The 27,724-nt window shown below is 42.3% G+C and overlaps 2 protein-coding genes across 3 annotated transcripts; one reads left to right on the top strand and one right to left on the bottom strand.

The window, feature by feature from the left end:
* Positions 1–9,671: 9,671 nt before the first annotated feature.
* Positions 9,672–15,697, top strand: LOC106590339 (protein APCDD1). The gene is made up of 5 exons (XM_014181238.3): positions 9,672–10,181; positions 10,505–10,703; positions 11,116–11,671; positions 13,525–13,846; positions 13,950–15,697. Exons 1-5 carry the CDS (start codon positions 10,136–10,138, stop codon positions 14,405–14,407), a joined length of 1,581 nt encoding a protein of 526 aa, XP_014036713.1. The 5' UTR covers positions 9,672–10,135; the 3' UTR covers positions 14,408–15,697.
* Positions 15,127–19,767, bottom strand: LOC106590340 (vesicle-associated membrane protein-associated protein A). 2 transcript variants are annotated; one of them, XM_014181239.3, is made up of 7 exons: positions 19,565–19,767; positions 18,513–18,665; positions 18,157–18,260; positions 17,809–17,889; positions 17,056–17,280; positions 16,509–16,685; positions 15,127–16,094 (listed from the first exon to the last, which is right to left on the bottom strand). In XM_014181239.3, the coding sequence occupies exons 1-7, from the start codon at positions 19,620–19,622 to the stop codon at positions 15,933–15,935; spliced, it is 960 nt and encodes a 319-aa protein (XP_014036714.1). In that variant the 5' UTR covers positions 19,623–19,767; the 3' UTR covers positions 15,127–15,932. The 2 variants fall into 2 exon arrangements, with proteins under 2 accessions (XP_014036714.1, XP_014036715.1); XM_014181240.3 differs by lacking the exon at positions 17,056–17,280.
* Between the last annotated feature and the right edge of the window lie 7,957 nt (positions 19,768–27,724).

The raw sequence follows: 27,724 nt of genomic DNA, 5'->3' as shown, positions 1-27,724 counted from the left end.
ACCGTGACACCTCATTGCTTTTGTATTATTATAAAAAAATAGAAAATTGGTGGCATTTTCTAATGTTTACCCTTTTCATTTGCAACTCCATATTTCCTTATTTGTTATTGGTTACCAGAAGTGTTTGTTTTCTGACTGTGAGAATTGAGCAGCAATAGTAGACAAGGTACATTTTGTGTTTGATAAGATTTGTTTCCTTTGTTAACAAAAATATATGTGTGAAATTAAATACCTTTTCATTGATATGTTTAGTTTTTGTTGCTGCCTTACTCATGAGCGAATTCCTACAGCCCTTAAAAGTATAAAGAAAAATCTATATATACAATCATATTAATATCCCAACATAAGTATAAAAGATGCAGGAATGTACCAGATTTGATATTGTCTTATGCAGTTTGAAGCTGTGATATGTTGGGCTGTGTTAGCATGGCATGTTGAATTCTCTGATCTTCTCAGAATGTAATCCTCAAAACCTGCCTCTGGTCATACTGGCTGGATTGCAGTCCCTCGTGTTTTACCAACCTTTTTAGCATAGGTAAATGTCACCAGGCTAAAGAACATGCGTGGACTTCCAAAGTCCGTCTGTAGTGTACGAAAACATATTTTTTCTGTTGTGCGCCACTGGCATGGAGACGTAATGTACACTGTCTCGGGAGATATTTTAGAGCTGGAAGCCAATGTAGTACAACAATTGTTTTGTATTCATCATCAGGTCTTTACATGTGGAGAATTTTTTTGTACCTTTTTTGTGAAGCATACAAACCATAGTGTTTTTACATTAGTGAATAGTGCTGATGTGACTGCTATTTCCCTTTTCATATGGATGAGCTGCTATAGCCCCAAGTGACGCCAGACTCATGTGGTTTCCCACAGGACTGTGGTCAGTAGACTGCAACGCGCCACATCAAAACTCTGTGTGCAGCTCCTCTGAAAAAGAGAGACAGGAAATGTGGGACAAATTCCTATAGACTGCACCGCGTCTGCTGCCTGACTGCCTACCGCCCTGCACAAATGGAACGTGAGCAACTTCTGTCATTGAGCAACTTCTGTCATTGAACAACTTCTGTGATGTCTCTGAACGCAATCTCCTCACTCAACCTTTGTTGCTTCAACAGAGTTTACGTTTCTTTAACCACCATGCCAAACATAGATGTTAAATTATTCACTGTAGTACACATACTGCAGGCCAGGGCCAACAATGAATCATGCAACAGTATTTTTATTTAACATTGCTGCAGTGTGTTGTGTGGCCTAATACACTGAAAATGTGAAAAAGAAAGCTTCTCAGCTCTTCTCCTGGAGGGCCCTTGCAGTCTACATATTTCCTCTACCTTTCAATAGCAATCTTGAGATCTGGCCGTAGCCTATTGGGCTCTGTCTCGGTACTAAGCTTTTGATCCCTGCTTTGTGTTGCTGCAGTCTGATTCGATTCGCCGGTGTTCTTCACTAATCTAATCCAGACGGAGGGAGTTCTTTGGGACAAGGATTTGGGATTTCCCTCTCGGTTTGTTTAGGGATTAGCAGCAGAAGGTACACAGTGGTAATGAGTTTAAACACAAAATGGGGAAAATATGCCAACGTAAGATAATAGGCATTCACAGAACCCAGTATGCTTCTGAGGCCATGGTTTGAAAGAGCTTGTGAACTTTGAAACTTGAACCTTGAAACTAGAACCTGGGAGAAATTGTAGGATTATATGTAGCCAAGGCCTGGGATTTCTATCCTAGAGATATTGTCAAATTTGATGGTGGTGTTTTTTAGAAGAAACTTTGTTGCTCAGTGTTTGGACAATTTTCTCTGCAAGGGAGAGAGACAAAAATCATATTTTGACCCGGATTGGTGATTCCATCACTGAGGGGCTTTCATTCGCTGTTGGTGTTGTGAACTTCACAAGCCCCAGAGGAAACAGGAAGCCCAGTCAGAATTCTCATTGTTCCAGGCCCACGTTTGAAGTTTGGGCTTGCAGGAAGACATTGTAGAATAACCGCCAGTGGACTTGACCTGCCATACTCTTGTTAATGGCAATTTGCCATCTATGGATGTGGAAGGGTTGGTTCAAACTGCTACTGAGATGCTTGTTACTGATCTGCCATTGGTTTGACTCCTTTTTCTCCTTTTCTGGGCTACATTTTTTTATTAGAGTTATTAATGACTCAATCACAGCCTACTTTATGGCAGTTTACCATTTATGGATGTGGAAAGGTTGGTTCCTCACAACTGCTACTGAGACTTTTGTTACTAATCCACCATTGATCATCTGTGGTTTCTCTTTTTTTTTCTTTTTCTGGGCTACATTTCTCAAATTAGGGTTATTATTAATGACTGATTATAATTGCTTTGCACAGTGGGGGGAGATGCTCCAATTGGACTCGACACAGATTTCTTTGCACATGTGGAACGTTTTCGGAACCCCAGAGCCAGAACGACATTCCTTCTTCCCCTATATCTGGGTGTGTTTGTCTTCTCTTGTTGGTCGTCAATGCACCATATGTCCACCACATTGAGATGTTCAAGCAACAACCCCAGCCAACATGTCCAGGTGGGCCCCACCTGGGTTTTAAATGGGTTTTAAATGGGTTTCAACTGGGCAAGGGCTCTAATTGGTTATCTTAGCAGGTACCCAATTGGGTTAACATTGAGGCCAACATGGATGCTGAGGATAACTTTGTGGGTCACTGTTGGGTGTCCCCTCATGTGACCCGTGGAACAGCCCTTCATTAACCCATATGAGCCCCACATGGAAATGTTCCCTGGGAAAACACTGCATATTTTTTCTTCTTCAAATAGTTAGAGACACTTAGCATTTCAAACTGTTTGCTTGAGGATGAAACATCAACTTGTTCTGGTTTTGTCTGACCAGACAACAGAGACGACCTGTCTAAAAAAGAACACTTGAGGCTTGTGGATATTTTCCTCTAAAGCATTCCCAGTTCTCACATAAATACGTTATTGTCTTATTTGTTAAGAATAAATTCTTGGTTAACCATCTACTGTCTTACTACTCTAGGTCACAGAAGCTACAGTATCTGCATGTATGATTTGAGTTGATGTTTCTGGTGCCTAGTACACCCCACTGGGCTCACACCGTCATTTCAATGTGGAAATGTGGGTTATAATCGGTTGAGTCGTTGATCAATGAGATTTCAACCATTATTCACCCACTCAGAAAGACAGCCAGACGTTTGTTGAATTCCCAATGTGTAATCACTATGCTTTCAACCATCTAAAAGCACAACAAAGTTCAAATAGGAATACAATGTCAGATATTTTGTATTTATACAATGAGAATGTGTTATCACTGTTTCATCTAATAGCACAACCAAATGACCTGGATTGCAGTTGAGATTCCATTAAAAGTACATAGTGCAAGTGATTAATGCTGTTCAAGATTCTGCACAGAGTATCATAGCAATTGTGAAGATCTCCACAGACCTGGGACCTTTTCATGCTATCTTGAACATGCACACTTTCTATGATTAGGCTACATAAGAATATTTTTATAGTGGCTGTGGATGTGTTACTCATTTTAAGGTTGAATAAATACTGTTACGTTAGTTTTTAAGATAGCCTTAACTTTAGGCTATTTACAGTGTTACAAAAGTCGTATTGAATTGTGTTTTGTTCACAACGCAACCAAATATCAACATTTAAAGCAGTTGTATCTAATGCTTGGATAGTTAAACCTGTGCCACTAGCTTAATCCTATTCTTTAACTTTTGGTTTAGTTGGAGACGTGAATCAAACATATAATTTGTTAATAGGCTATTTACTGTACTGCAAAGGTGATGTTGAATTGTGTTTGTTTGTCAACCCAACCAAATATCAACCTTAGAAGGAGATGTATCTTTTGTGCTACTGACTTAGTCTGCTTTAATTCCAGTTTTTCTAAAATGATGAATTGATATGTTGGATTCACATCTCCATCTCAACCAAAAACCTAAGTTAAAGAATAGGACTCAATCAAATGTTAAATGCACTTTAAAGTTTGATTTGATTTAGTCCTATTCTTTAACTTAGGTTTTGGCTTGAGATGGAGACGTGAATCACCATATAAATTATTAACTTGAATATTACATTTGAAATCAACCCAAGCTTGAAACCCTAGGCCTATATCCAGGCTGCATCACATCTGGCTGTGATTGGGAGTCCCATAGGGCGGCGCACAGTTGGCTCAGCGACCTCCGGGTTTGGCCGGGGTAGGTAGATCAACTACCTTTGGCCGGGGTAAGCAGCTGTAGGTAGACCAACTCTCCAGTAGGAGGTGCTGCGTAGCCTATAGTTTTTTTTTCTGATAGTTGATAAAGATTGATATTATTTATTTAAGTGTCATACACCTACCGGTGTCCAGCCCACACGGGCTTACAAAACACTAGTAAACACAGTAACACTTTCCTTGTACTCAAAACAAAATAACATTTAATAAATGATATACATACAATAACCATGGCAAGTACAGATACCATCTAGCCACACTACACAAACAATACATTTCTCCTCCAGGCATTGTGAACAAACTAAGCAATCTCAAACACGCCCCTGTCTGAAACAAAATTCAAGCCTCTGCTCGTCCCGTAACCAGAATACTTCAAAAGGCTTCTTAACAGCTTCTACCCCCAAGCCATAAGACTCCTGAACAGCTAATCAAAGGGCTACCCAGACCCCTCTTTTATGCTGCTGCTACTCTCTATTTATTATTATGTCACTTTAACTCTACCTACATGTACATATTACCTCAATTACCTCGACTAACCGGTGACCCCGCACATTGACTCTGTACCAGTACCCCTGTAAATAGCCTCACTATTGTTATTTTACTGCTGCTGTTTAATTATTTGTCACCTTTATTTTCTATTTTTTACTTATCCATTTTTTACTGAACACTTGTTTTTCTTAAAACTTCTTAAAACATTGTTGGTTAAGGGCTTGTAAGTAAGCATTTCACTGTAAGGTCTACATTTGTTGTATTCGGGGCATGTGACTAATAACATTTGATTTGATTTGATCTCTGTCCATGAAACATGTGAAACATTGCATGTGTGGTGTGCATTTTAGAACAGTTTTTTCCCAAATTGTATTTTGGAGCATTCACGCATAGGTCTACTGCCTATGAGCTACTATGAGCTACTGAGCTGAAAATGTGAGAAATAATAGTTTATAAAAATGTTAAACTAAACATTCCGATCTGTTCCATCAGCCCTATTAATTGATACAGAGTATAGCTGCACTACACTACTTTGATACGTAACAGTGGGGATTAAGAAGTGAGTATATGGAATGCTCACTGAAAAATAACTGGGTATACGGCGTATACCTGGATATACCCACCGCTGGGCAGGTCAAAATATTTAGTTGCCTTTGAAGGGGATATGGGGTTTTCACGCTCAACAGTTTCTCATGTGTATCAAGAATGGTTCACCACCCAAAGGACATCCAGCCAACTTGACACAACTGTGGGAAGCATGTCAGCATGGGCCAGCATCCCTGTGGAACGCTTTTGACACCTTGTAGTGTCCATGTGCCCTGATGAATTGAATCAGTTCTGAGGGCAAAACGGAGTGCAACTCAACAGTAGGAAGGTGTTCCTAATGTTTTGTACACTCAGTGTACACTGCAAATCAGTTTCACAACAACATTTATAAAAATGCTCTAGCCCACTGATATCTACGGGTAAGGTCCCAGTCAAACACTTTTTTTTTGTGATTCTGTGTTCTGACATATTATTCAGTCTGTTCTATAGACGTACCATGTCATCTTTCCGTCTAACCACACATGGTTACCAGCCCATATCTCCACGGATGACCAGGTTTGGAGTCAGTTTGTGCACACCAAGAAGCAGCAGATTGCTCTGTTTTGAACAACGTTACAACTCCAGCAGCATGGTCCATCACTGGACACACGCAGGATTTATACAGCTGAGTAACCAGTAACCAAGATCCTCACATATTTTCATTTTGTTTAAAACTGACCCCAAGGCTCTACCTACAGAATCTGCTAGTGATCTAATGTGATCTTCAAAGGTCATGTGTTCATCCAGAGTGAAACCAAGGTATTTGAAGAGCCCAGTGTAGCATGATGAGGTTGTACCAATATAAAAGTTGTGTGCACTTCTCTACACGTCCTCCTTTCAAATATGAACAATCTGGGTCTTCTCTTGATTTATCACTACTCTCCATTTAGTACACCATAAATTAACAATATTCCACATTTTCTGGAGGTCATCGTCTGTCTCATCAAAGATAACTATTTCATCAGCATACAGCAAGATCTCCAGAAATATATCTGCAACTTCAACACCAAGTTTAGCATGTTTGATTTGTAGGGTTAAATCATTAACATATGGTGCAAATAAACGTAGAAGATCTGACGTTGTTTCGAAGATACAAATCCATCATATTTTATACAAGGTCTGTCTATGTTGAAAATTGGTTACAATGATGACACTCCCGTTGTTGAAATTTCAACCTCAAAACAACAGTTTACGTTGTTGAGTTTTTGCAAATCCAATGTATTTTCTACATACATTCCACGTCACAATACTTTGACAAATTTTGGGGCGGTAGGTATCCTACTGGTTAGAGCATTGGGCCAGTTACTGAAAGGTTGCTAGATTGAATCCCTGAGCTGACAAGGTAAAAATCTGTCGTTCTTCCCCTGAACAAGGCAGTTAACCCACTGTTCCTAGATCGTCATTGTAAATAAGAATTTGTTCTTAACTGACTTGACTAGTTAAGTAAAAACAAATGATGTTGATTCAACCAGTTTGTGCCCAGTGGGACCTCAAATCACTTCAGATTGGGTTGCAATGTTCAACACCAGTGTGGTATATCTATCCATCTATATATCTGCCATCCATCCACAATTCCTGCCTTCCAGAAGATGAGGTCAACTGACTCCCATCTGTGAGGGCTGACTGACCCTTGATCTCTGGGTCCTGTCACCCCAACGACAAAGGCCATAAGGATTCCATCCCTAATCGGCTTTCAGATCCCCCTGAGTGGAGAGGAGTCCTGTGGGGAACCACAGACACAGCTGCTCTTTTCATCTCCTCACAGACACTCACTCACACTCTCTCGTCCTTCAGTGGAGTAAGTCCAAGATTATTTTGTGTCCAGCGTCCGGGAAACCGGCCCAAAGTGCACCTAACAGTCAACATTATGAAATGGGTAGTGGTAATTCACAAATCCTTGAAACAAGTTGAAACATTGGTGCAGTGGTGTAGTGGAGGGTATACGGGCTACTTTTGCAAACTCCATCTCATGTGCTACAGAAACAACGCTAATCAAACAACAGTGCTAGGTGCCTGCACACTTGAATTAAAGGGTAGCTACTCTAAAAAAGAATTGGACAAAATTAGAGTATACACACTTCTCCAGTCACCCCTACATCACTGCATTGGTAAAAATGTATCACTATGTGGAAGGAAGGGATGGGGATGGAGAAGTTGTGGCTGGATGTCAGTCAGGGATTGGTGTGGGGTTAAACACTGGGACTTTATAGCTGGTTGACTAATCTTAATAGCTCTTTGTCCAGACATTGCCATTGAGGAAACATTTGTAACGCCTCAATTACACCACAAACTGAGTTTTGATATCAGAACCTTTCAATGCCTTCATCAATGCCAATACTCAGTGCTCATTCAAGACATTCCCATTCATAGACATGAAAGGTTATTTTTCTACTTTCTCGTGTTGCATTTTACCCATTTGAGTATCAAAGTGGCGTCCAACGCAAGCATGTTTTCATTTAGCAACACAAATGCCCATAGTAAGTATATTTTGGTCTTGTTAAATATGCTTAGGTTCCCTTAAGGGTTTGGGCGAGCCAGTGCTAGGCTGTGCTAGCAGGCTGGCAGGCGCCCAGTGAGCACAAGGAACAGTCTCTTCCCACTACACACACGCACACTAAGGTGAGACCTTCTGCGACTTAAATCCAATTTATGCTTGATTCGAAAATGTGGCCGGAGGCGCCATATGGATGGTGTGATGCAATTGCGGAGCCTCAGGAGGCACGCAGAGGCCAAATTGATCTCCGTACCACATTGCAGTGCTCCTCTCAAATTTCGAAACAATGCGGAGGGCTCCATATAGCTCTGCATTGACATGATTGGTTGAAGGTAGGTGAGAGCGGGAGGTCCTGTATAAACACAAACTCACTTCCTTGACAACTTCCTTCACAACAGCTCTGCGCTGCTCCGCGAAGCGCAGAAGGTATGTTTGCTCTGATGTCTGCGGAGGCCGCATCACAGTAAATGCTGTATGGCCAATGCAGACGTCGGATTGACCAGGCAGCACCTTTTAGAAGATGAATATCAAATTTTAATGCCTGGTCTCATAGACAATGTAAATCCGGGGACACTCAAATTAGTATGATCTATGGTTAAATAAGACAGATGGTTACTTAAGGCAAAAATGAGAGAGTGTTTGGTCAGCATGGATGGGTGGGCGTATAACGCAAACATCTAGCAACCCAAAGGATGCAATTTCAAATCTCATCATGGAATACTTTAGCATTTTAGCTAATTTTTAGCTACATTGCAAGTACTTAACATGTTAGCTAACCCTAATCCTTTTAGCTAACCCTTCCCCTAACCCTAACCTTAACCCTTTTAGCTAACCCTAACCTTAACCCTTTAACCTAACTCCTAAACTTAACCTTAACCCTAACCCCTAACCCCAAGCCTAGCTAACGTTAGCCAGCTAGTTAGAATTTGTAACATATTATACAAAACGTTCGATGGTTACCCTCAAAATAAGACATACTATACGAAACGTAACAAATCATACTAAATGGTGTGTCTCTGATTTGCGTACAGAATAATACGAAATGCTTTGAGACCAGGTTGGCCATAATGATTGGTAGTGATATTGTAAATATAATTATTTAGAACCCACTATGTATTATTTACATTGATATATTATAAATGTGTGTGGATACAATGAATCAAAATATAAATGACAGAAACAAAGAAAGAGAGAGGAATCCATTTGCAGAATCTTGCTATTGGACTTCACAATGTTAGGATAAAAAGCTTGAGTGGATCATCGACTTTACTGTTTACTTCAGGAGCAGGATTTCATACTGTAGGCTTCTTGTATGTTTTTACTCAACCAAACTGATAAATGATTTATATAGCTGAAAAACCCATCAGGTCACTGAGGAAATACAGATGAGGACAGATTGGAGTGAGAGGTATTTTTGACCACACACTGACAAATATCCCTCTCACTACTCAACTGCAAGGCATATTTATATTCCACCAAATAATTCATAACCCAGGAGATTTCAATAAAAATAGTGAGTGCATTGGTTATTGCATTAGTATTGCAATAGCCTGATGTAAAATGTAGAACGTAGAATTATTATGTGTCATTACTGTACAATGCATTCATGTATGGTGTGGCAATGTCTTCAACATTTATTTATTTGAATGTGTAGTATTTTATATTAATAATCATTTATACCACTGGTCTGAAATTGGATACCAAAGCAGCAAGTGAAAAATCAAAGTGAAAAATGAAAAAGCTCCTTATAAGATATCTTATAACTTTTGCTCAAATTGTCAGTGCTGTGAGTGCAGACCTAGGTGTTCTAAAACTACATTTGTTTTTAAACTGCCCACGCATGTCACTGGTTATTTTTTGCGTGTCGGAGTTTACTTTGCTCACGTTCACTTTAGGATTTGACTCATCGGTTTGATGGGGGGCACTGAGTCAAAGCATGATAGTGCCCTCCTATGAAAATATTACTCGTGTGTGTGTTCTTCAACTATGACACAGAGGACAGAGAGGAGTGCGCCTGTCCATTTAAAATACAAAACTCGGATAGAGGAAACATAACAAAATGAATAACATTTCTCTAAGAGCAACATTGAAGAACTGCTAAATTGGTAGCCTATATTGTTGAAAGGAACTCGTTGTATTTCGTATCGGGGCAGCAAGCCACGTTTCTTAGAATGATTGACAACGGAATTTTCAACGATCGATTTGATTATTCTGAGATGAACGGTTGGTGATGAACGGCTCAAATGGAAAGGAAGACAATTCATTGACGATGAGCAATACTTTATAATGGAAATTGGAGTGATTCTTACCTAATTGAAATATTTTTTTAAGTGTCGTCTCAGTCAAGACTAACAATGTTACTGATCAAATTGATTATCTCTACTGCTTTTCTTTTCAATGGTGAGTTTTTAACATTAAGGTGGAAGTATTTGCAAGTTAATATGTATCCTAAATATGTGTATTATATTCTATATTGGGTGATATAGCCTATAATGTAAACGTATATGATTTGAAAATGCGATTTTAAACGACAAGTAGTGGATTCTTGTTTTATTTTCTAGAATTTAGCAATAGATGTTTTGCAAAGCATGCAGTGTCATGTTATTTTGTGTAATATAGTATTCATAAATGTATAATAGACTACTAAAAAATGCATAATTGCACGTTTTCTAACTATTTAAAAGTGTTTTAATGACACCCCAGTTCATCCACTGTTCCTACAGGTGGTTGTGAGGGCTCTCTGCTTCACTCTGACATAAGAGCCAGTGTCAGGGCCTTGGGGAGGAAACATGGGCAGCAGCATGATCGGCATGCCGCTATTGTTGCGTCCCAGTGTCACTACATGCTCAAGCACCTCCATGGTGGAGGACAGATCTCAGTGCATATGCCACCCAACATCGCAGGCCACTGGGTATCCACCAGGTAATCTGCTGTGAATTGTGTGCCATTAAACGGTTTGTTATTCATCTTTATTAAATATGTACATCATTTTAAGAATGTATAGTCAATATGTTGTAGCGAAGTCAGGGGGTAGACCTGACCGGACCTTGCAGCTCTAGACACATGAGATCTAAACTTCTTGAGGAGGTTGCTAGGTGTTGGGATAAGTTCACTGCAATATATAATACTACTATTCTGAATGTAAACCTACTTGGCACAACACCAGGTTCAGCTTTAGACCTCTTAGGGTAAAAGATTAGGTGTTGAACCGGCTGGTAAAATGAAGGTTGGGTTTTGACTCTAGTTACCCACCTGACTCACTGCATAATACTGGAATAGTGAATAATTTGACTAAGCTAATATCATTCATGTTTTGCTCTTTTCCCCCTGTCAGCTGTGAGGTCAGGCCTGGGCCAGAGTTCATCACCAGATCCTATCTCTTCCACCACAACCACACCTTCCAGGTCCTCCAGTTCCACTACAGGGACAACCGCTGCTCCTCTCCCGCCTACACCATTCTCGCCCGGGGCCAGCTGCACCTGCGCCAGGCCTCCTGGGTGGTCCGCGGAGGCACCGAGGCCGACTACCAGCTCCACAGCGTCCAGGTTGTGTTCCACAGCCCTGAGGTAGCCAGGAACCTCAGCCAGTGGCTCAAGCCCAGCTGCGGAGCTCCGTCCCTGGTTGGAGGGGATTTGTGGGAGCCCTGGGAGCCCCATATCAGCTATGACCTGTGGGGCGAGGAGGAGGAGCGGGGGAGGGACTGTGCCCGCAGGCTGGGTTTCACTATGAATGAGCTGCAGCTGGTGCGTGTGGAGCAGCGCCGCCATCATGGCGTCCGGGTCCCTGATGACCACACCGAAGAGCTTTTCCTGGGGGACATCCACACTGAGCGAGCCCAGAGGACCCACCACAAACCCTCCAGCTACCAGCCGCCCCTGCAGAACACCAAGGTCAGAGTCATAGAGATATATAATGTCTATTATTCTCTATCTGTTGTACTGTATTTTTATGTTCAGGGTCCCCTCATCATCACTTACATACTGAGACCCACTGAGATGGAATCCGTTTTGGCAGATACTGTAGTTTCATTTTCAAGTATCAAATCCCGACTAACTGAAAAGTATTGTGGATGTTGAAGATGACAAACTATTGCAACAATGATGCCACACATGTACAGTTAGTGATACATCATATTCCAGTGCTGTGTACTTGTATTTTCTTTCAACAATCACATTATTGTCTGTAGCTTCTTGTACACGACAACTTTCTGTGTTTGATTTTGGGCGAAATGGGAGAGAATATGAATTGTGCAAACCCAGCGGCAGAGCGGACCCATGGATGATAGTGATCATCCGTTGGTTGGTTTTCCACAACCGCTCTTCAAAGAGAATAGCAAATAGTGGCGCAGTATGCTGTGCTCTGAATTCCTGCCCTTACTCTGTGGTAGTGTGTGTGCGCCTGAGGCTGTATCGAGGGCAGAGGGATAAAACTGGAGCCTGACCAGAGAGATGGAACTAGGCCTTCAGTTCAGAAGCTTCCTCTTTTCCTCCCTCTCCTCAGTCATACAAAAGGATCCATCCTTTTATGTCTCCCCGCAGCATTTACCCATATATCTACCAGCATGTCTTTTTTTTTAACCAACACAAACAACTCCCAGCCTATAATGTGTCAGGGCAATGTAAATGAGCTCTAGTTAAAAGTTAAAAGCTGAGGCGAGTTATGTTGAAAGTGATTCATTCATTCTATGGTAGCGGAGGTGGTAGAGGTACAGCCAGGCTTGAACGAATACAGTACGCTCAGCTACAACGTTAATCTGATGCTCAACCACTAAGAGTACACTCTAAAATGGGCTCCCCACATAACAGGGGCTTGATGGGCTTTTTACTAGATTGTATGCACAGCCCAATGAGTGTAAACAGGGATCGAAAACCATAAAGGCAGTCATTGTGTATGATGGTCATCTTTGATGTTCTAGTTGATTCCAATGTGTACTTGGAAATAAATGGAGACCCGAACTGTCTAAACCAGACTGTTGAAAGGTTTGGAATAATCCAAAACAGAGGCTTTGGATTCGAAAATATCTTATTTTATTTGTCTATTCAAGTGTATCTCCATATTCCCAGCTATTGTCCTTTTGAAACTCACACATCTGTGGCTGATTCTGTTTAATGATGAAGGACTTGAGAGCAAGGCACAGAAGGCACCCACTGCTTTTCATAAGTCCAACGAGCCCCGTCCAGAGAAGAGAGAGAGGAGTAGTAGCCCCAACACCAAGTGCAGTTCCCAGGCCAGGGAGAAGCATTTGTTTCTTTGCCATGGTGATTGTTTTCATCGCTGCCATCAATCTAGGATGTGTAGTGGGGCCAGGAACACTCCCAAGTAACACATGAGAAAACAGTCTGCCATGCCAGCACTCTTCTCCTTTATTGGGTTGGCTGGGCAGGTCAGAGTCAGACAACAGACTCCAGTTTGAATGGCCTTGTTTGTGTTTTTCATCATCATGATTGGTTGTCTGTTGACATTTCAGTTTCCATCAGTGACGTTATTTATCACCATGCTGTAACTCATTAAACTGCTTTGACATATCTATTTCACCTTTTGGCACATTATGCTACTCTTATTATATTATAGTAAGCAAGGTTTTTAAAAACACACATTTCATAAAACTGAATAATGTTGATGATACAATGGATGTAACACATTGAAATGGGATGTGGTTCAACATCCACAGTCTTTTACAGGTGTGTGTATTTCTCCTTCTTGATTCACAATATGTAACATTCAAAAACATTCTCCATTGCAGAACCATGAGCGTACCTGCCTTATCTGCAGAGTCATTTCCAGGGCGGACCAGCATCATCCTCCCATCCTGCCCTGCGAAGAAAACCTATCCGTCAAACTACAGGGTCAATGGGTAAGCCAGCGGTGTGAGGTCCGCCCTGGGGTCCTCTTCCTCACCCGCCATTTTGTTTTCCACAACCACAACCGCACTTGGGAGGGCCACTACTGGCATTATTCTGACCCAGTGTGCAGACACCCCACATTCAGCCTGTACGCACGGGGTCACTACAGCCACGCAGTCCTCTCCACCAGGGTCCTGGGAGGGACAGAGTTTGTCTTCACAGGTAGGCGTTAGTCAAAAGAAAAAATATATGAATGATCACAGCTTATCATGCCATTATTAAAGTGTGCATAACAACCTCCCTTATCCCCTCTTGGTCTTCACAGTGGACCACATGAGGGTGACCCCCATGGACCAGGCCACCACCTCCCTGCTCAATATCTTCCGGGGCAATGAGTGCGGGGCCGAGGGCTCATGGCGCCAGGGATTGGAGCAGGACGTCACCCCCACCCATGGCTGTGCCGCCCTGGGCATTCGGCTTCCGCACACCGAGTACGAACTCTTCCGCATGGATCGAGACTCGGCGGACCACCTCCTTCTCTTCAACGGCCAGAGGCCCACGGATGGCTCCAGCCCTAACCAGCCCCATAAGACGGCCACCTCCTACCAGGCTCCCCTAGTGCAGTGTACAGGGGCCAGCCAGGGGCCAACGGATTGGGGGAGGGAAGCCGACCAGCTCCATAGGCTGGGGAGTAGCTGCTGCAAACAGGGAGAAAGAGGTGGCGTGCTGGATGTGGTCAAAGTACTGCTTATTGCAGCTATACCTGTTCTGCATCTCAGCTAGGGTTAGCAGTGGCTGAATGTTGTGGAGCAGCACTGACTGTGCACTGGACTTTTAGATTCTTAATACAGTGTATGTAATTAATGTTGAGTTGCTACATTCTATCATTCAGTGTCATGTTCAGTAGGCATGAAACACTATGACAGGAAGTGAAACGGAGATCTACTGTACTAAAAATGCTTGTTTTCGTACGGTGTGCGCTAAAGAACACGACCCAATTCAAGTTGTCTATGGACGTGATTCAATCCAATCACGCTTTGTCGACAATGCCATTTAAAAGTAATTTAAATTGAGCCAACATGGGACATCCTATTAACACTCCACTTCAATGCAAGTGACTTTTCGTCTCCCTCTCTCTCTCCTTGCCATATTACTGGTTTCTTCCTTTCTCTGTGTAGGTAGTCATGATGGTTGCCAATATACAAACTTAACTTAATTCTCCTTACCCATTACAAAAAAAGTTGGCACTATCGAAGTGGCGTGTTTTTAAGGAATGTCAATCCGACATATGCAGCACTTACCGTGAACATTGCCTTTACAAGCCCCATGGGGTTGAACCTCAGCCTGTATCATGCAGCTCACTCCAATGACATTTGCATGTTAATCACACGGCGTTTGCAATTTGAGTTAAAAGGAATGGAGGACACCAAACACAAATGGAATCGAGCCTCACTCTTCCTCAAAGACAAAAGATGCACAAAGATGACAAACTGCCACAAAAGTAATGTTAAACATTTTATTTCAATGTTAAATACCATGGGACAGGACTGCAAGAACAGAGAGATCTTTTCAGTCAACGTTTGCCTCACGAGGGATATATAATTTGTGTAAAGAAAAAAAAAAAAAGATCTAGAAAGAACTGTAATAATAATTCTGTGTGTCAGTAGGAAACAGGAAATGTCCATGGAAGGAGACACCTATATTCCCAGCATACTGTATTGTTTCACATTCCTCAAGAAAAATTAAGGATTTAAGAATTCAGTGAACATTTCAATGTAAGAGGCCATCCAGCAACATGTAGCTGTCTTTTGCTTGGAAGGTTCCCCCCCCCCCATCCCATTTTATTAAAATGATTAAAATAACACAAGACACTGAACATTCCAACTCTTATTAAAACCACAGAGAGAAAGAGAACTCATTAGAATTGTTCAACCAAAGTCTTGAACCCAGTATCCCGACTCGCCTGTTATCGATGCTCTAACAAGTGTAAAATTTGAGTTAAGAAAACCTCCCTCCCCTGATGCCTCACCCCAAAAAAAGAACACAACGTCTGAACAGACCCCCCCCCAAAAACAGAGAAAGTTCATTCCTCTCTGTTTTCCCCACATGTGTACTAACCGTGTAAGATTGTAAAAGGCGAGGCCAGTTTATGATTCGGGTACACAGAACATATGTACATACGCAGTGAGCTGACACTATCACTGATAATGGCAGGTCAACGATAACACACACTTTAACCTTGAGGGTCTTGGGAGACAAATGAGAGCCTATGCCGGCCCGCTTTCCTTCTCTCTCGCCCCCCCCTCCCCTACAAGACGAACTTCCCTAGGAAGAATCCGATGAAGATAGCTGCTATGACGACCATTAGCGAGGGGAGGGAGCTGGAAGAGTGCTGTTTGCTCATCATGGCGCCCGAGCCGGTGACCATGTCGTCTGATCGGTGGGACTTCCTCATCCTCAGGCCCTCGTCCTGAGAGGAAGATAAACACATTCTTCTTTACCATAGCCAAAGCCCCAGGCCAATATCATCTTACAAGAACATTAGTCTCCATGCCTTGAGGATATATTACCTTTTATCACCCCTATATCATACTATCCTAACATCACCCCCATATATATCATACTATCCTAACATCACCCTAATATATATATCATACTATCCTAACATCACCCTAATATATATATCATACTATCCTAACATCACCCCAATATATATATCATACTATCCTAACATCACCCCAATATATATCATACTATCCTAACATCACCCCAATATATATCATACTATCCTAACATCACCCCAATATATATCATACTATCCTAACATCACCCAAATATATCATACTATCCTAATATCCTAATATCACACAACCTATGATCATACCTTGAGTTGTCTGTTCTCGTCTGAGAGTTTGCCCACATCGTACTGCAGCCTCTTGCACTCAGCCATCAGTTTCTTCATCTCAGAGTCATCCACGGACGCGCTGCTGGGCCTCGGCGCCGACGTGCCATCTGCTTTGGAGTTGAGGACGGGGGCAGCTTTGGTTGCATCAACATCATTCTGGAAGCAGCCAAAGTCAAAAAATACAGAAGTGACCAGGAACCTAGTTTCCCTCCCGACATTGCTGTACATGCCAACCAAAAACTCAACACGCTTTTGACTAGACCAAATATCATGAAACCATTACATCGATGGAAATACTTTAAAAAAAAACTTTTGTAATTTGTTTGAAATTAGTATGAAGAGGTGATACATCTTCATTAGGGGCCTAACGGCAAAATGACAGCTATAACCATTATCCAACATTACATTGTTACACAGCTACAACCACACCTGTACTACAATCAGAATTTACACTAGAAGACAGGTGACCACCTACGGTAAGTAAACTACACTTCCCAATCTGCCCCTTCCCTGCTCTGCCACAAACCTTCCACTGCCTGCCTCTCACTGAGCTGGGTGCTGACATGAATTCTGGGAGATCGCTGGAGTCGTAGTGGGCTGCCAGGTGGTGCCAGCTGCACAGGGGAGTGCGGTACTCTCCGGGGGTGGGGACTGCCCTGTCCCCCAGGTGCCTGGCGCTGAGCTTGGGGGCCTGCCCAGGAGTGGTGAATGCCATGATGCTACCACGGGTCTCCCTGGCACTACCACTAGGCTATCGTACAAGGGGGAGCACACGCAGCATGCATGACCATAGATATATAGAGGTCATGTCTTTAACTTTGGGGTGTTCAGTGGTTCTCAATTGCTGCTTTGGTTGTAGGGTACAACATTATACACTCCAATTATGCACTGCTATAAATGACTGTGTTGAACCAACAAAACTGACCTGTCACCACTAGGAACAAGTTCTAATTGTTACATGTGAGTGTTTCAGATGTGACCATAGAGAGCTGTGAGGTAGAAATGCTTGTTATTACAGTTTAGCCACACAAAAATCCACAAGATCGCATATTGGCAACAATCATATGACTGTATCTACATAAATGGCAGAGAAAGGAACGAACAGCAGTAAGGAGAGAGCGAAAGCCATGTAGACTATGAGAGAATGTGAAAAAGATGCATTGACAAACACTGAACTGTGGCCGTGACAAAAGTACAACATTGGACGTATAACACCAACAGGCATAACACCAGAACCCTGGAAGAAGTTCTATTTTCTACTACTGTACACACTACTTACCATTTGATCGTTTTCAGAGGGCAGTTCGAACACACATCTCAGCTTGGAGTCCATCAGATCATCTGGCTTCGCATCTTTCCACTGTGGCGATTCAACAAGTACAAGATAAGGTAAACGTAGATGGATTAATTGAGCACAGGGACCGCTGATGGAATAACAATAAGCATGCAACACTCAGGGGCTGTGTAATATGCTATTTGCTGCCCTCTGCTGGAGAAATCACAAAAAGCAATTAAAATACAGTACTGAAATCTGTGGATCAACAAAAGCAGGTTTTCCCATTTATGACATAGCCACTAGAATAAAGCACAAAATGTATTCGGTAGTAATGTAGACAGGAAAACATACCACTGCGTCCATGTCTGTAGCAGTGGATGGTGCAAAGATTGTCTGTACCATGAATTTGTGTTTACTTTTTTCATTGGGGTCATATTCAAAGGGCTGGAGCATTACTGTGGAGACAGAAGATATGGGGTCAAAATTGGGTCAACAACTATGCCTCCATGTAGGCCTACTGATAGATGCATTTGACATGTACATGCTTGATTCTTCTGCATTTACAAAGTCACACAATGAATTATAGTGGAAATAGTGACAGGATATAATTTGCTCTTGTTTAGTGTTGTTGACGAAAAGGGGTTGCTCGAACGATACTCTGTCATATTTGGCAGCACTGACAAAGGTCTGCAAATACAAAGCCTTACCAGAGACGGTGACAGTGGCTCCTGACTCAATCATGCCGCTGTTGGGCCGTACACAGTACCGGCGAGGTGCAGTTGTCTTCACTTTGAAGCATACTTTTCTGTCAGAGGGATTTTTGAGCTTGAGGTTTGTGGTCACCACTTCTGTGAAGGGACCTGCATGGGAGAGGAGATGGTGTTGAGGGTCAATGGATTCACGTGAAGATGGCACACAACAGGCAAAAATTGACAACCAACAGACTAGTTGCTACACATTATGGAAGATTGTTTACTGTTTAGTAAAATTACCCATTGAAAACAGAGTGTATCTAGGCTAAGATAAACATGCTGCTATAACAATGCATGTGTAACCGATGTGAAATGGCTATTTAGTTAGCGGTGGCTAGTTAAGCTAGTTAGTTAGCGGTGGCGCGCAAATAGCGTTTCAATCGGGTGACGTCACTCGCGCTGAGACCTGAAGTAGTTGTTCCCCTTGCTCTGCAAGGGCCGCGGCTTTTGTGGCGCGATGGGTAACGTTGCTTCGTGGATGTCGGTTGTTGATGTGTGCAGAGGGTCACTGGTTCAAGCCCAGGTTGGGGCGAGGAGAGAGACGGATGCTGTTGACCCGGATCACTGTCTGGGCATAGCGAAATGTGGTATGCAATGTGTCAGTGTGGGATAACTGTCAGTCAATCAGCTTGCTCCCATTCACAACTGTAATTGCAAATAAATTAATCAGTGAATGTCTGGTCGAATCAGAATGTGTTGCTTCGCTAACATACCGATCTAGAGAGCATACGCCTCCCAAAACCAGTGGGTTGGTTAGAATATTAGAAAGTACAGTACTGTTAAATTTATCTCTGTAACTCGGTACAGGCCCATATATCCTCGCTCCCATCTCAAAATGGCGTCGGTATACGAGATGTGTCAGTGGGGTTGTTGTAGTTACACATCCCCGGTCCAGGGAGCTGTAGTGGTAACGATAGCTACCACTCCCGAAAGCGTCTACAACAGCCTGTAACGTTAGCAGTACAGGTGGTAACGTTAGCTAGCTACCGACAGTATTCTTATCTTACCTTTAAATTTGAGATCATACGGTGGTTCAAGATCAAGGACCTGCTCCAATTTAGACATTTCGTGTGAATTGTGTTGTTGGAAACCGTTCCAACGAGCCAGGTCTGTGTTAAATCACCTATATGGGAAACGAGTCACTCTGAGCCAATAGACGTGAACACGAGTTGAGTTGTTAAGGAAGCGCGCAGCAGGGCAAAATGCACGTCACCGCGAAATAAGTGCTCTTACCTGTGTCGCCTTCAAAATAAAATCCCCCCATTGAAACGGATCGAAACGGATACAAATAGTGCCATATTTGGACTAGATAATGCTAAACAAGGTTGGAATGTTATATAATTTATTAATTTGACAATTAAAAAAATCTGTTAAAATCCCATTGGGGATTTATAAGACTGGATAATTGCATTAGGGGCATATATATATACACACACACACTGAACAAAAATATAAACGCAACATGTAAAGTGTTGGTCCCATGTTTCATGAGCTGAAATAAAAGATCCCAGAAATGTTCCATACACACAAACAGCTTATTTATCTCACATTTTGTGTACAAATGTGTTTACATCCCTGTTAGTGAGCATTTCTCCTTTGCCAAGATAATCCATCCACCTGACAGGTGTGGCATATCAAGAAGCTGAATAAACAACCTGATCATTACACAGGTGCACCATATGCTAGGGACAATAAAAGGCCACTCTAACATGTGCAGTTTTGTCACACAACACAATGCCACAGATGTCTCAAGTTGAGGGAGTGTGCAATTGGCATGCTGACTGCAGGAATGTCCTCCAGAGATGTTGCCAGAGAATTGAACCTTAATTTCTCTACCATAAGCCACCATAAGTGTCGAGACTAAGCATTAAATCCCTGACGAAGCTTTAGCATTATTAGATGCACTGGAAAGACAATGTATTCCATTGAGCCTATTTCCGACATTACCGGGTGTGTTTGACAGGTCATTACAAACATTTCCTCAGTCATAACGTTAATGGGAAAAACTACTGGCACAAGCAGGAATATGAAAGAGTAAAATAAAAACAATCAATCCAGTGAGATTTAAGTTACTAGTATATTGTGCACCCTCAAACACAGGCTGAAAACACAAATCCTCAGGTGGGGAGGGCATGCGTATTATAACATCTGTGGGAATTCTTCATCTCTTCATCTACTTTTTTTCTTCTTCCATAAGTAGGCCCACAGTATCACAGCGAGGTTAAACAGGTGTGTATGTGTTAGATTACCCAGTGTACGTGGTGTACTATGGTCTTAGCCATGCTCTCACTAACCCTCATCTTTTATCTTTCTCGGTCTCTCCTTCCAGAGGGCCTGAGGCTCTTGGACTGCAACTGAAGACACCATGGCCTGACAACTGGATGTGCCTGGCCCAATTCCACCTTGCCCCCCCCCCTCTACCAGCCTGTTGCTGCCCCCACTGATTCTTTCTCCCCCTCAAGTCACTGACCCACTCCCCACACACCCAGAAACTTGTATTTCATTACTTACCATATGACTTTATGAAAAGCTATTTGTCCATAGAGTCTCGAAGTGTGAGTACTTTCTCTATAGTCATTATGGATATTGTCTGAGCCTGCTGGTCATTAATACAGGTATTGCCCTTTCCTTATTGAAATGGTGAATAAAGAAAGACTATGCTTTCATTTTCAATTAAAACATGCTTAGATTGAATGTATGCTTTTATACTATCTGTATCACAGCAAATAAAAAAAGGATTTGTGCAAACTGGAAGTGTGACTTCTTTCCCCAAAGATTTCCTAAGGCTGAGGTACTTTGTCAGTTATCCGTTATTCCATACCATCGCTAGATGAGGCTGAATATGTCGCGCTGGTGTAAAGGGTCGGGAGACAGGCGCAGGAATGCGTAATAGTTTTTTATTTATTTACCCAAATTACAGCGTGCCATGTACAGACACGGGGACAAAGACCAAACAAACACGTAACAAAGGGCACATATATACAAATACTAATTAGTGGGAATAGGGGACAGGCGTGATGAAAGTTCCAGAGGGATCCGTGACAGAAAGGCAAGAACACCACGCACAACTGCAATGCAACTAATTCATCTCATTGGTACATGACTGTTCAGTCTGTTGAATATTTCATAAATGAAAATATGGATTTCATGCGCTGAATGAAGGTTTTATTAAACCTTCAAAAAGGGACACAGACACAATAAAGGGCATTTATCAAATAAAGTAATTGACTGGAAAAATAATTTACTACATCAATTACAGTCACAGCCTCTCCCTTTCGTTTGCTTAACAGGGAGAATGGGATGGAGAAATTGTTTACAATAGGCAGGGTGGGGCTCATGGCTACATAGAGCCATGACTACATTGAACTCTATTCCACATCAAGTAACTCATACAAGCAGTAAAATCAGTGGAGGCAGCAACAGGCAGGTAGCAGGTAGAGTGTGGCCAGGTCGGATTGGGGCAGGCACATCCAGGTGTCAGGCCAAGGTGTATTCAGTCACAGTCCAAGAGCCTCAGGCCACACCTGTTTTTATTTTATTTATTTATTTAACCTTTATTTAACTACGCAAGTCAGTTAAGATCAAATTCTTATTTATGACGGCCTACCAGAAGGCAACAGGCCTCCTGCGGGAATGGGGTCTACGATTAAAAATAAATACAAAATGTAATAAAAATATAGAACAAAACACACATATTGGGAGGAGGTCAGAGACCTGGTCGTGTGATGCCAGGACAACAACCTCTCGCTCAATGTGAGCAAGACAAAGGAGCTAATCATGTGGCGTTCTGCATTAGCATCGAACAGCCCCCGTGATAAGTTAGAAACCAATTTATACAGGCAGTTAGAAAAGCCAAGGCTAGCTTTTTCAAGCAGAAATTTGCTTCCTTCAACACAAACTCAAAAAAGTTCTGGGACAATGTAAAGTCCATGGAGAATAAGAGCACCTCTTCCCAGCTGCCCACTGCACTGAGGATAGGAAACTCTGTGACCACCGATAAATCCACTATAACTGAGAATTTCAATAAGCATTTTTCTACGGCTGGCCATGCTTTCCACCTGGTTACCCCTACCCCTACCCCAGTCAACAGCACTGCACCCCCCACAGCAACTCGCCCAAGCTTTCCCCATTTCTCCTTCTCCCAAATCCAGTCAGCTGATGTTCTGAAAGAGCTGCAAAATCTGGACTCCTACAAATCAGCCGGGCTAGACAATCTGGACCCTTTCTTTCAAAAATTATCTGCCGAAATTGTTGCAACCCCTATTACTAGCCTGTTCAACCTCTCTTTCATGTCGTCTGAGATTCCCAAAGATTGGAAAGCAGCTGTGGTCATCCCTCTCTTCAAAGGGGGAGACACTCTTGACCCAAACTGCTACAGACCTATATCTATCCTACCCTGCCTTTCTAAGGTCTTTGAAAGGCAAGTTAACAAACAGATTACCGACCATTTCGAATCCCACCGTACCTTCTCCGCTATGCAATCTGGTTTCAGAGCTGGTCATGGGTGCACCTCAGCCAAGCTCAAGGTCGTAAACGATATCTTAACCGCCATCGATAAGAAACAATACTGCGCAGCCGTATTCATTGACCTGGCCAAGGCTTTCGACTCTGTCATTCACCACATCCTCATCAGCAGACTCAACAACCTCGGTTTCTCAAATGATTGCCTCGCCTGGTTCATCAACTACTTTTCTGATAGAGTTCAGTGTGTCAAATCTGCGGGTCTGTTGTCTGGGCCTCTGGCAGTCTCTATGGGGGTGCCACAGGGTTCAATTCTTGGGCCAACTCTTTTCTCTGTATACATCAATGACGTCGCTCTTGCTGCTGGTGAGTCTCTGTTTCCCCGTTTAGGTTTGTGCGGGATTATCTACATGTTGCTTGTGAAGGCTTTCCTCAGTTTATTCACGTGTGTTTATTCTAGTAAGGAACGTTGGTTTATTCTCCTTCCGTGAGTAACTGGGAGTTCTCATTGTCTTGGGCGTTTTTTTTTGTTATTGTGCCTTACCGTTTTTTTGGACTTGCCTATTAAAAGAAACGCTACATTGACATCTCTGCTCTCCTGCGCTTGACTCCTTACCTATCTTCAGAACGAAGCCCTAACAGTACTGCTTTGCTTTATCTTGGCCAGGTCGCAGTTGTAAATGAGAACTTGTTCTCAACTTGCCTACCTGGTTAAACAAAGGTAAATAAATAAATAAAATCATGGACTATAGGAAAAGGAGAGCCAAACAGGCCCCCATTAACAGTGACGGGACTGAAGTGGAGCAGGTCGAGAGTTTCAAGTTCCTTGGTGTCAACATCACCAACAAACTATCATGGTCCTAACACACCAAAACAATTGTGAAGAGGGCACGACAACACCTTTTTCCCCTCAGGAGACAGAAAAGATTTGGCATGGGTCCCCAGATCCTCAAAAAGTTATACAGCTACACCATTGAGAGTATCCTGACCGGTTGCATAACCGCCTGGTATGGCAACTGCTCGGCAACGACCGTAAGACGCTTCAGAGGGTAATGCGTATGGCCCAGTACATCACTGGGGCCAAGCTTCCTGACATCCAGGACCTATATACTAGGCAGTGTCAGAGGAAGGCCCAACAAATTGTCAAAGACTCCAGTCACCCACTCTGGTACCGCACGGCAAGCGGTACCGGAGTGCCAAGTCTAGGACCAAAAGGCTCCTTAACAACTTCTGCCCCCAAGCCATAAGACTGCTGAACAACTAAACTAATCAAATGGCCATCCGGACTATTTACATTAACCCCCCTTTTGTTTTTACACTGCTGCTAATCACTGTTAATTATCTATGCATAGTCACTTTACAAATGACCTCGAATAACCTTCACCCCAGCACATAGACTCCGGAGCAGGAGAACAAGGATTTCCAGAAGCATAAACGTTTAATAGAACGTCCCAAACACGACAACAGGTGGGGAAACACACCCAACGAAGTCGCCACACACAGGGAAATAAATGTAACACACGGAGGAGAAATCTCTACTCCGAAATAAACCACAACCGTACACCACGACAGTGAGAGAGAAAAAAAAAAAACCTGTGACGCAAACACGCACCACTACCGTACCAACAACAGCAAATAATCCCGCACAAAGAATAGCAGGCAGCGGGGGTTAATAAACCCACCAAAATTAATTAATAGGACACAGGTGTAAAACAAAACAGACAGACGCAAACGAAAAGGAAAAATGGACCGGTGGCAGCTTGTAGGCCGGCGACGACGACCGCCGAGCCCCGCCCCGAACAGGGAGAGGAGCCACCACCTTCGGTGGAAGTCGTGACAACCACCTGTATAAAGCCTCATTACTGTTATGTACATTTCTTTTGTTACTTTTTCATTGATTAGATTTTTTATTTAGTTTATTTAAATATTTTATTAACTCTATTTCTTGAACTGCATTGTTGGTAAAGGGCTTGTAAGTAAGCATTTCACGGTAAGGTCTACCTACACCTGCTGTATTCGGGGCATGTGACAAATACAATTTGATTTGATTTTACTTAACTCAATAAGCTAATTACAATTATTTTACGCAGTATATCCAAAGGCATCTCACCTGCCTCCACTAGTAAGGCACATACAGATGTTGATTTAAATGCATATCCTTAAAGCTATATACTGGATTCTGTCCAGCCTCTGGAGCCAAGTCTTCGCAGCTGTTCCATAAACTATACACCCGTAATCAATTGTCTTCCTGACCAGAGCTCTATAAATATCCATCAAGGATTGTCTATCACCATCCCATTCATAACCAGAGACCGAGCGCATAACATTCATCACCTTCTTACACTTTTTACATCTTTCCATGTATATCGCTCATTGAACCATAGACCCAAATATTTGTACTTAGAAACCCTCCCCACAGGCTGTCCGTACAGAAACAACTGTATATTATCAGCAACTTTTTTCATCGAGAAGAACATACAAGACTTTGCCACTATTTAAAACCCCAGTCAATTGACAATCTTTCAACATTCACTATAAATTTGATCACATGAGACATTCCTTCCCACCTTACAAATAGCTCCATCATCAGCATATAGGGAAGCCCCAATACCCCTCCCTACATTCGAAAACACATCGTTAATCATGTTGTACAAAATAGGACTGATAGCCAGTGGCGATGTAAATATTGGTGGGATGCATGCCAGCAAAGTCACTGCACCACACAACACTAAACAATACATTAATTGCACTATAACGGTGACAAACTGTGCCCACAAACGGCCTACATAAAGCTGTCCCAACATCTTACCACTGCTAGACCTGGCTATCAGCGGAGCCTTGCCTGGCAGCGAAACAGTTCATTCAGCCTCCTTTACTGCCTATTAAAAAAACATAGCTGAGATGGCTGACTTGCTTAAACAAGTGTGGTTTCTAATGACAATTGAGATGTACAAACTATGGCATAAGGGAACGAACGACAAGCAGACAAGAAGCAATCTGTAATTTCGATTAAGACATTAATGAGCGAGCTAGGATGGACGTAGTCAATATAACTATGTGTTTAGCACTTTTGAAATGTACTGTACATCGACAGAATTCAGAACATGGTCCATTCTTACAGTGTTCTCCCTGTACACCAAGTCAGAACCGTGGGATAAATACATAAAGGGGGCATATAAGCAGACAATGAAAGCTCTTACAATATTCAATGATTACATTTCTATAAAACAGGTTATATGCTACATGTGCACCACCAAGTCAGAACAGTAGGCAAAATTAAGGGATAAACATACCAAATTATTAGGGTGAGGCACATGGGCTACTAACATCTTACTACACAACATACACTTAGTATTACTTTGTTAGCTACAGTATACATTGCTCTCTGGCATAATACATAATTTATGCAGCAGCATAGAATACATTTTTGGACTCACCTTGTTGTGCTGTGCTCACTTGAACAGGAAGGTGGCGCGGCGGTCCTTCTTGGGCACATTTTGTCATCAATGTCTGCCATTCTCTGGATATATGGTGCTTTCAAAACAACTGGGAACTCAGAAAAAAACAAGGTCAAATCATGATGACGTCATTGATCTTTGTAGCTCTAGAAAGAGGCCAGATTTACTATTCAGAGTTGGATGACCATTCAAAACGCATTTTCCCAGTCAGAGCTCGTTTATTCCTGACTTCCCAGTTGTCTTGAACTCTCTGAAGTCAAGTTTTTGTAGTTGTTTTGAGCATGGCATAAATCATGCTTCATTGACTTGGGAAAGAGACCCTTAATCCCAGATTTGGGACCACACAGCCACTCCACTGAATAGCAGGTTAGTGATTGCTTTGCAGTGCAATGCAATGCTCACTGATTCATTCCAAACCACTCATTGTTGAATTTGCAATTCCCAACTTGTTGTGTAATGTTTATGTTTTATCTATAATTTATCTTAATTATTTATCTTCATATGACAAGGATTAAAAATGATTTGCCAGTAGATTGTCGACTTGATTCATGATGATGACTGCTAGCTAAGATTTTTGAAAGTATGATGTTGACATGATCAGTCCAATCAAAGCTACTGTACATATAACGTGATTTGTCGTTATTTTATCTGTAGCCAATGACCTTGAGCCTTCTTGGATGGGTACTTCTAATGTAACTCTATGGCAGCACCCAAGGGGCTCGAATTTTCTAGCCATACCCTTAGACTTGGCGGTGACGTAGTTTCCCCATGAGTGACAGAACCATGAGCCAATCACGGCGTAATGCTCCGTATTTTCTGCTGGTTTGCCCACCACCACAGAAAGCACTGAGCTAGGCTGAAACACCTGCATTTTGGAGCTGCCTTACTCAAGAAAACAAAAAAGAGACCATGTTTGTATGCGACTTTATTAACTCAATGATATATATATATTTTACATTGTTTGCAAACTGATATGTGACACATATTAATGCCAAAATAACATGAAAAACAGGCAAGCCCAAGAAAAAATAACAAATGTGGGGCTCAAAACAGGTGGGGCACCACTGCTGTTAGCACTGCCTTAAGGAATACCATTGTCTTCTCCATAGGCATCAGATAAAATGGATTCTATTTTAACTAAAAAAGAGCGATTAAATAAGAAGGCCAAAACCCAGTTATATAATCTCCCACCAATACCAAGTATTTCCATCTTAATCAATAGGCCTTCTCTCCACATAGTGGCATAAG

Source organism: Salmo salar, chromosome 29, assembly GCF_965601325.2.
Source record: "Salmo salar chromosome 29, fSalSal1, whole genome shotgun sequence".
NCBI classification, from domain to species: domain Eukaryota; kingdom Metazoa; phylum Chordata; class Actinopteri; order Salmoniformes; family Salmonidae; genus Salmo; species Salmo salar.
Note: the sequence above shows the minus strand (reverse complement) of the source record. Positions and strands in the feature narration are given on the sequence as shown.

Excerpts from the sequence above, each read along its gene's own strand:
- LOC106590339 (XM_014181238.3), top strand. The coding sequence starts at position 10,136 with ATGTTACTGATCAAATTGATTATCTCTACTGCTTTTCTTTTCAATG. Across the intron at positions 10,182-10,504 it reads TACTGCTTTTCTTTTCAATG|GTGGTTGTGAGGGCTCTCTG; the intron begins GTGAGTTTTTAA and ends CTGTTCCTACAG. Across the intron at positions 10,704-11,115 it reads GGCCACTGGGTATCCACCAG|CTGTGAGGTCAGGCCTGGGC; the intron begins GTAATCTGCTGT and ends TCCCCCTGTCAG.
- LOC106590340 (XM_014181239.3), bottom strand. The coding sequence starts at position 19,622 with ATGTCTAAATTGGAGCAGGTCCTTGATCTTGAACCACCGTATGATCTC. Across the intron at positions 17,890-18,156 it reads CTACAGACATGGACGCAGTG|TGGAAAGATGCGAAGCCAGA; the intron begins GTATGTTTTCCT and ends GAATCGCCACAG. Across the intron at positions 16,095-16,508 it reads ACGAGAACAGACAACTCAAG|GACGAGGGCCTGAGGATGAG; the intron begins GTATGATCATAG and ends TCTTCCTCTCAG.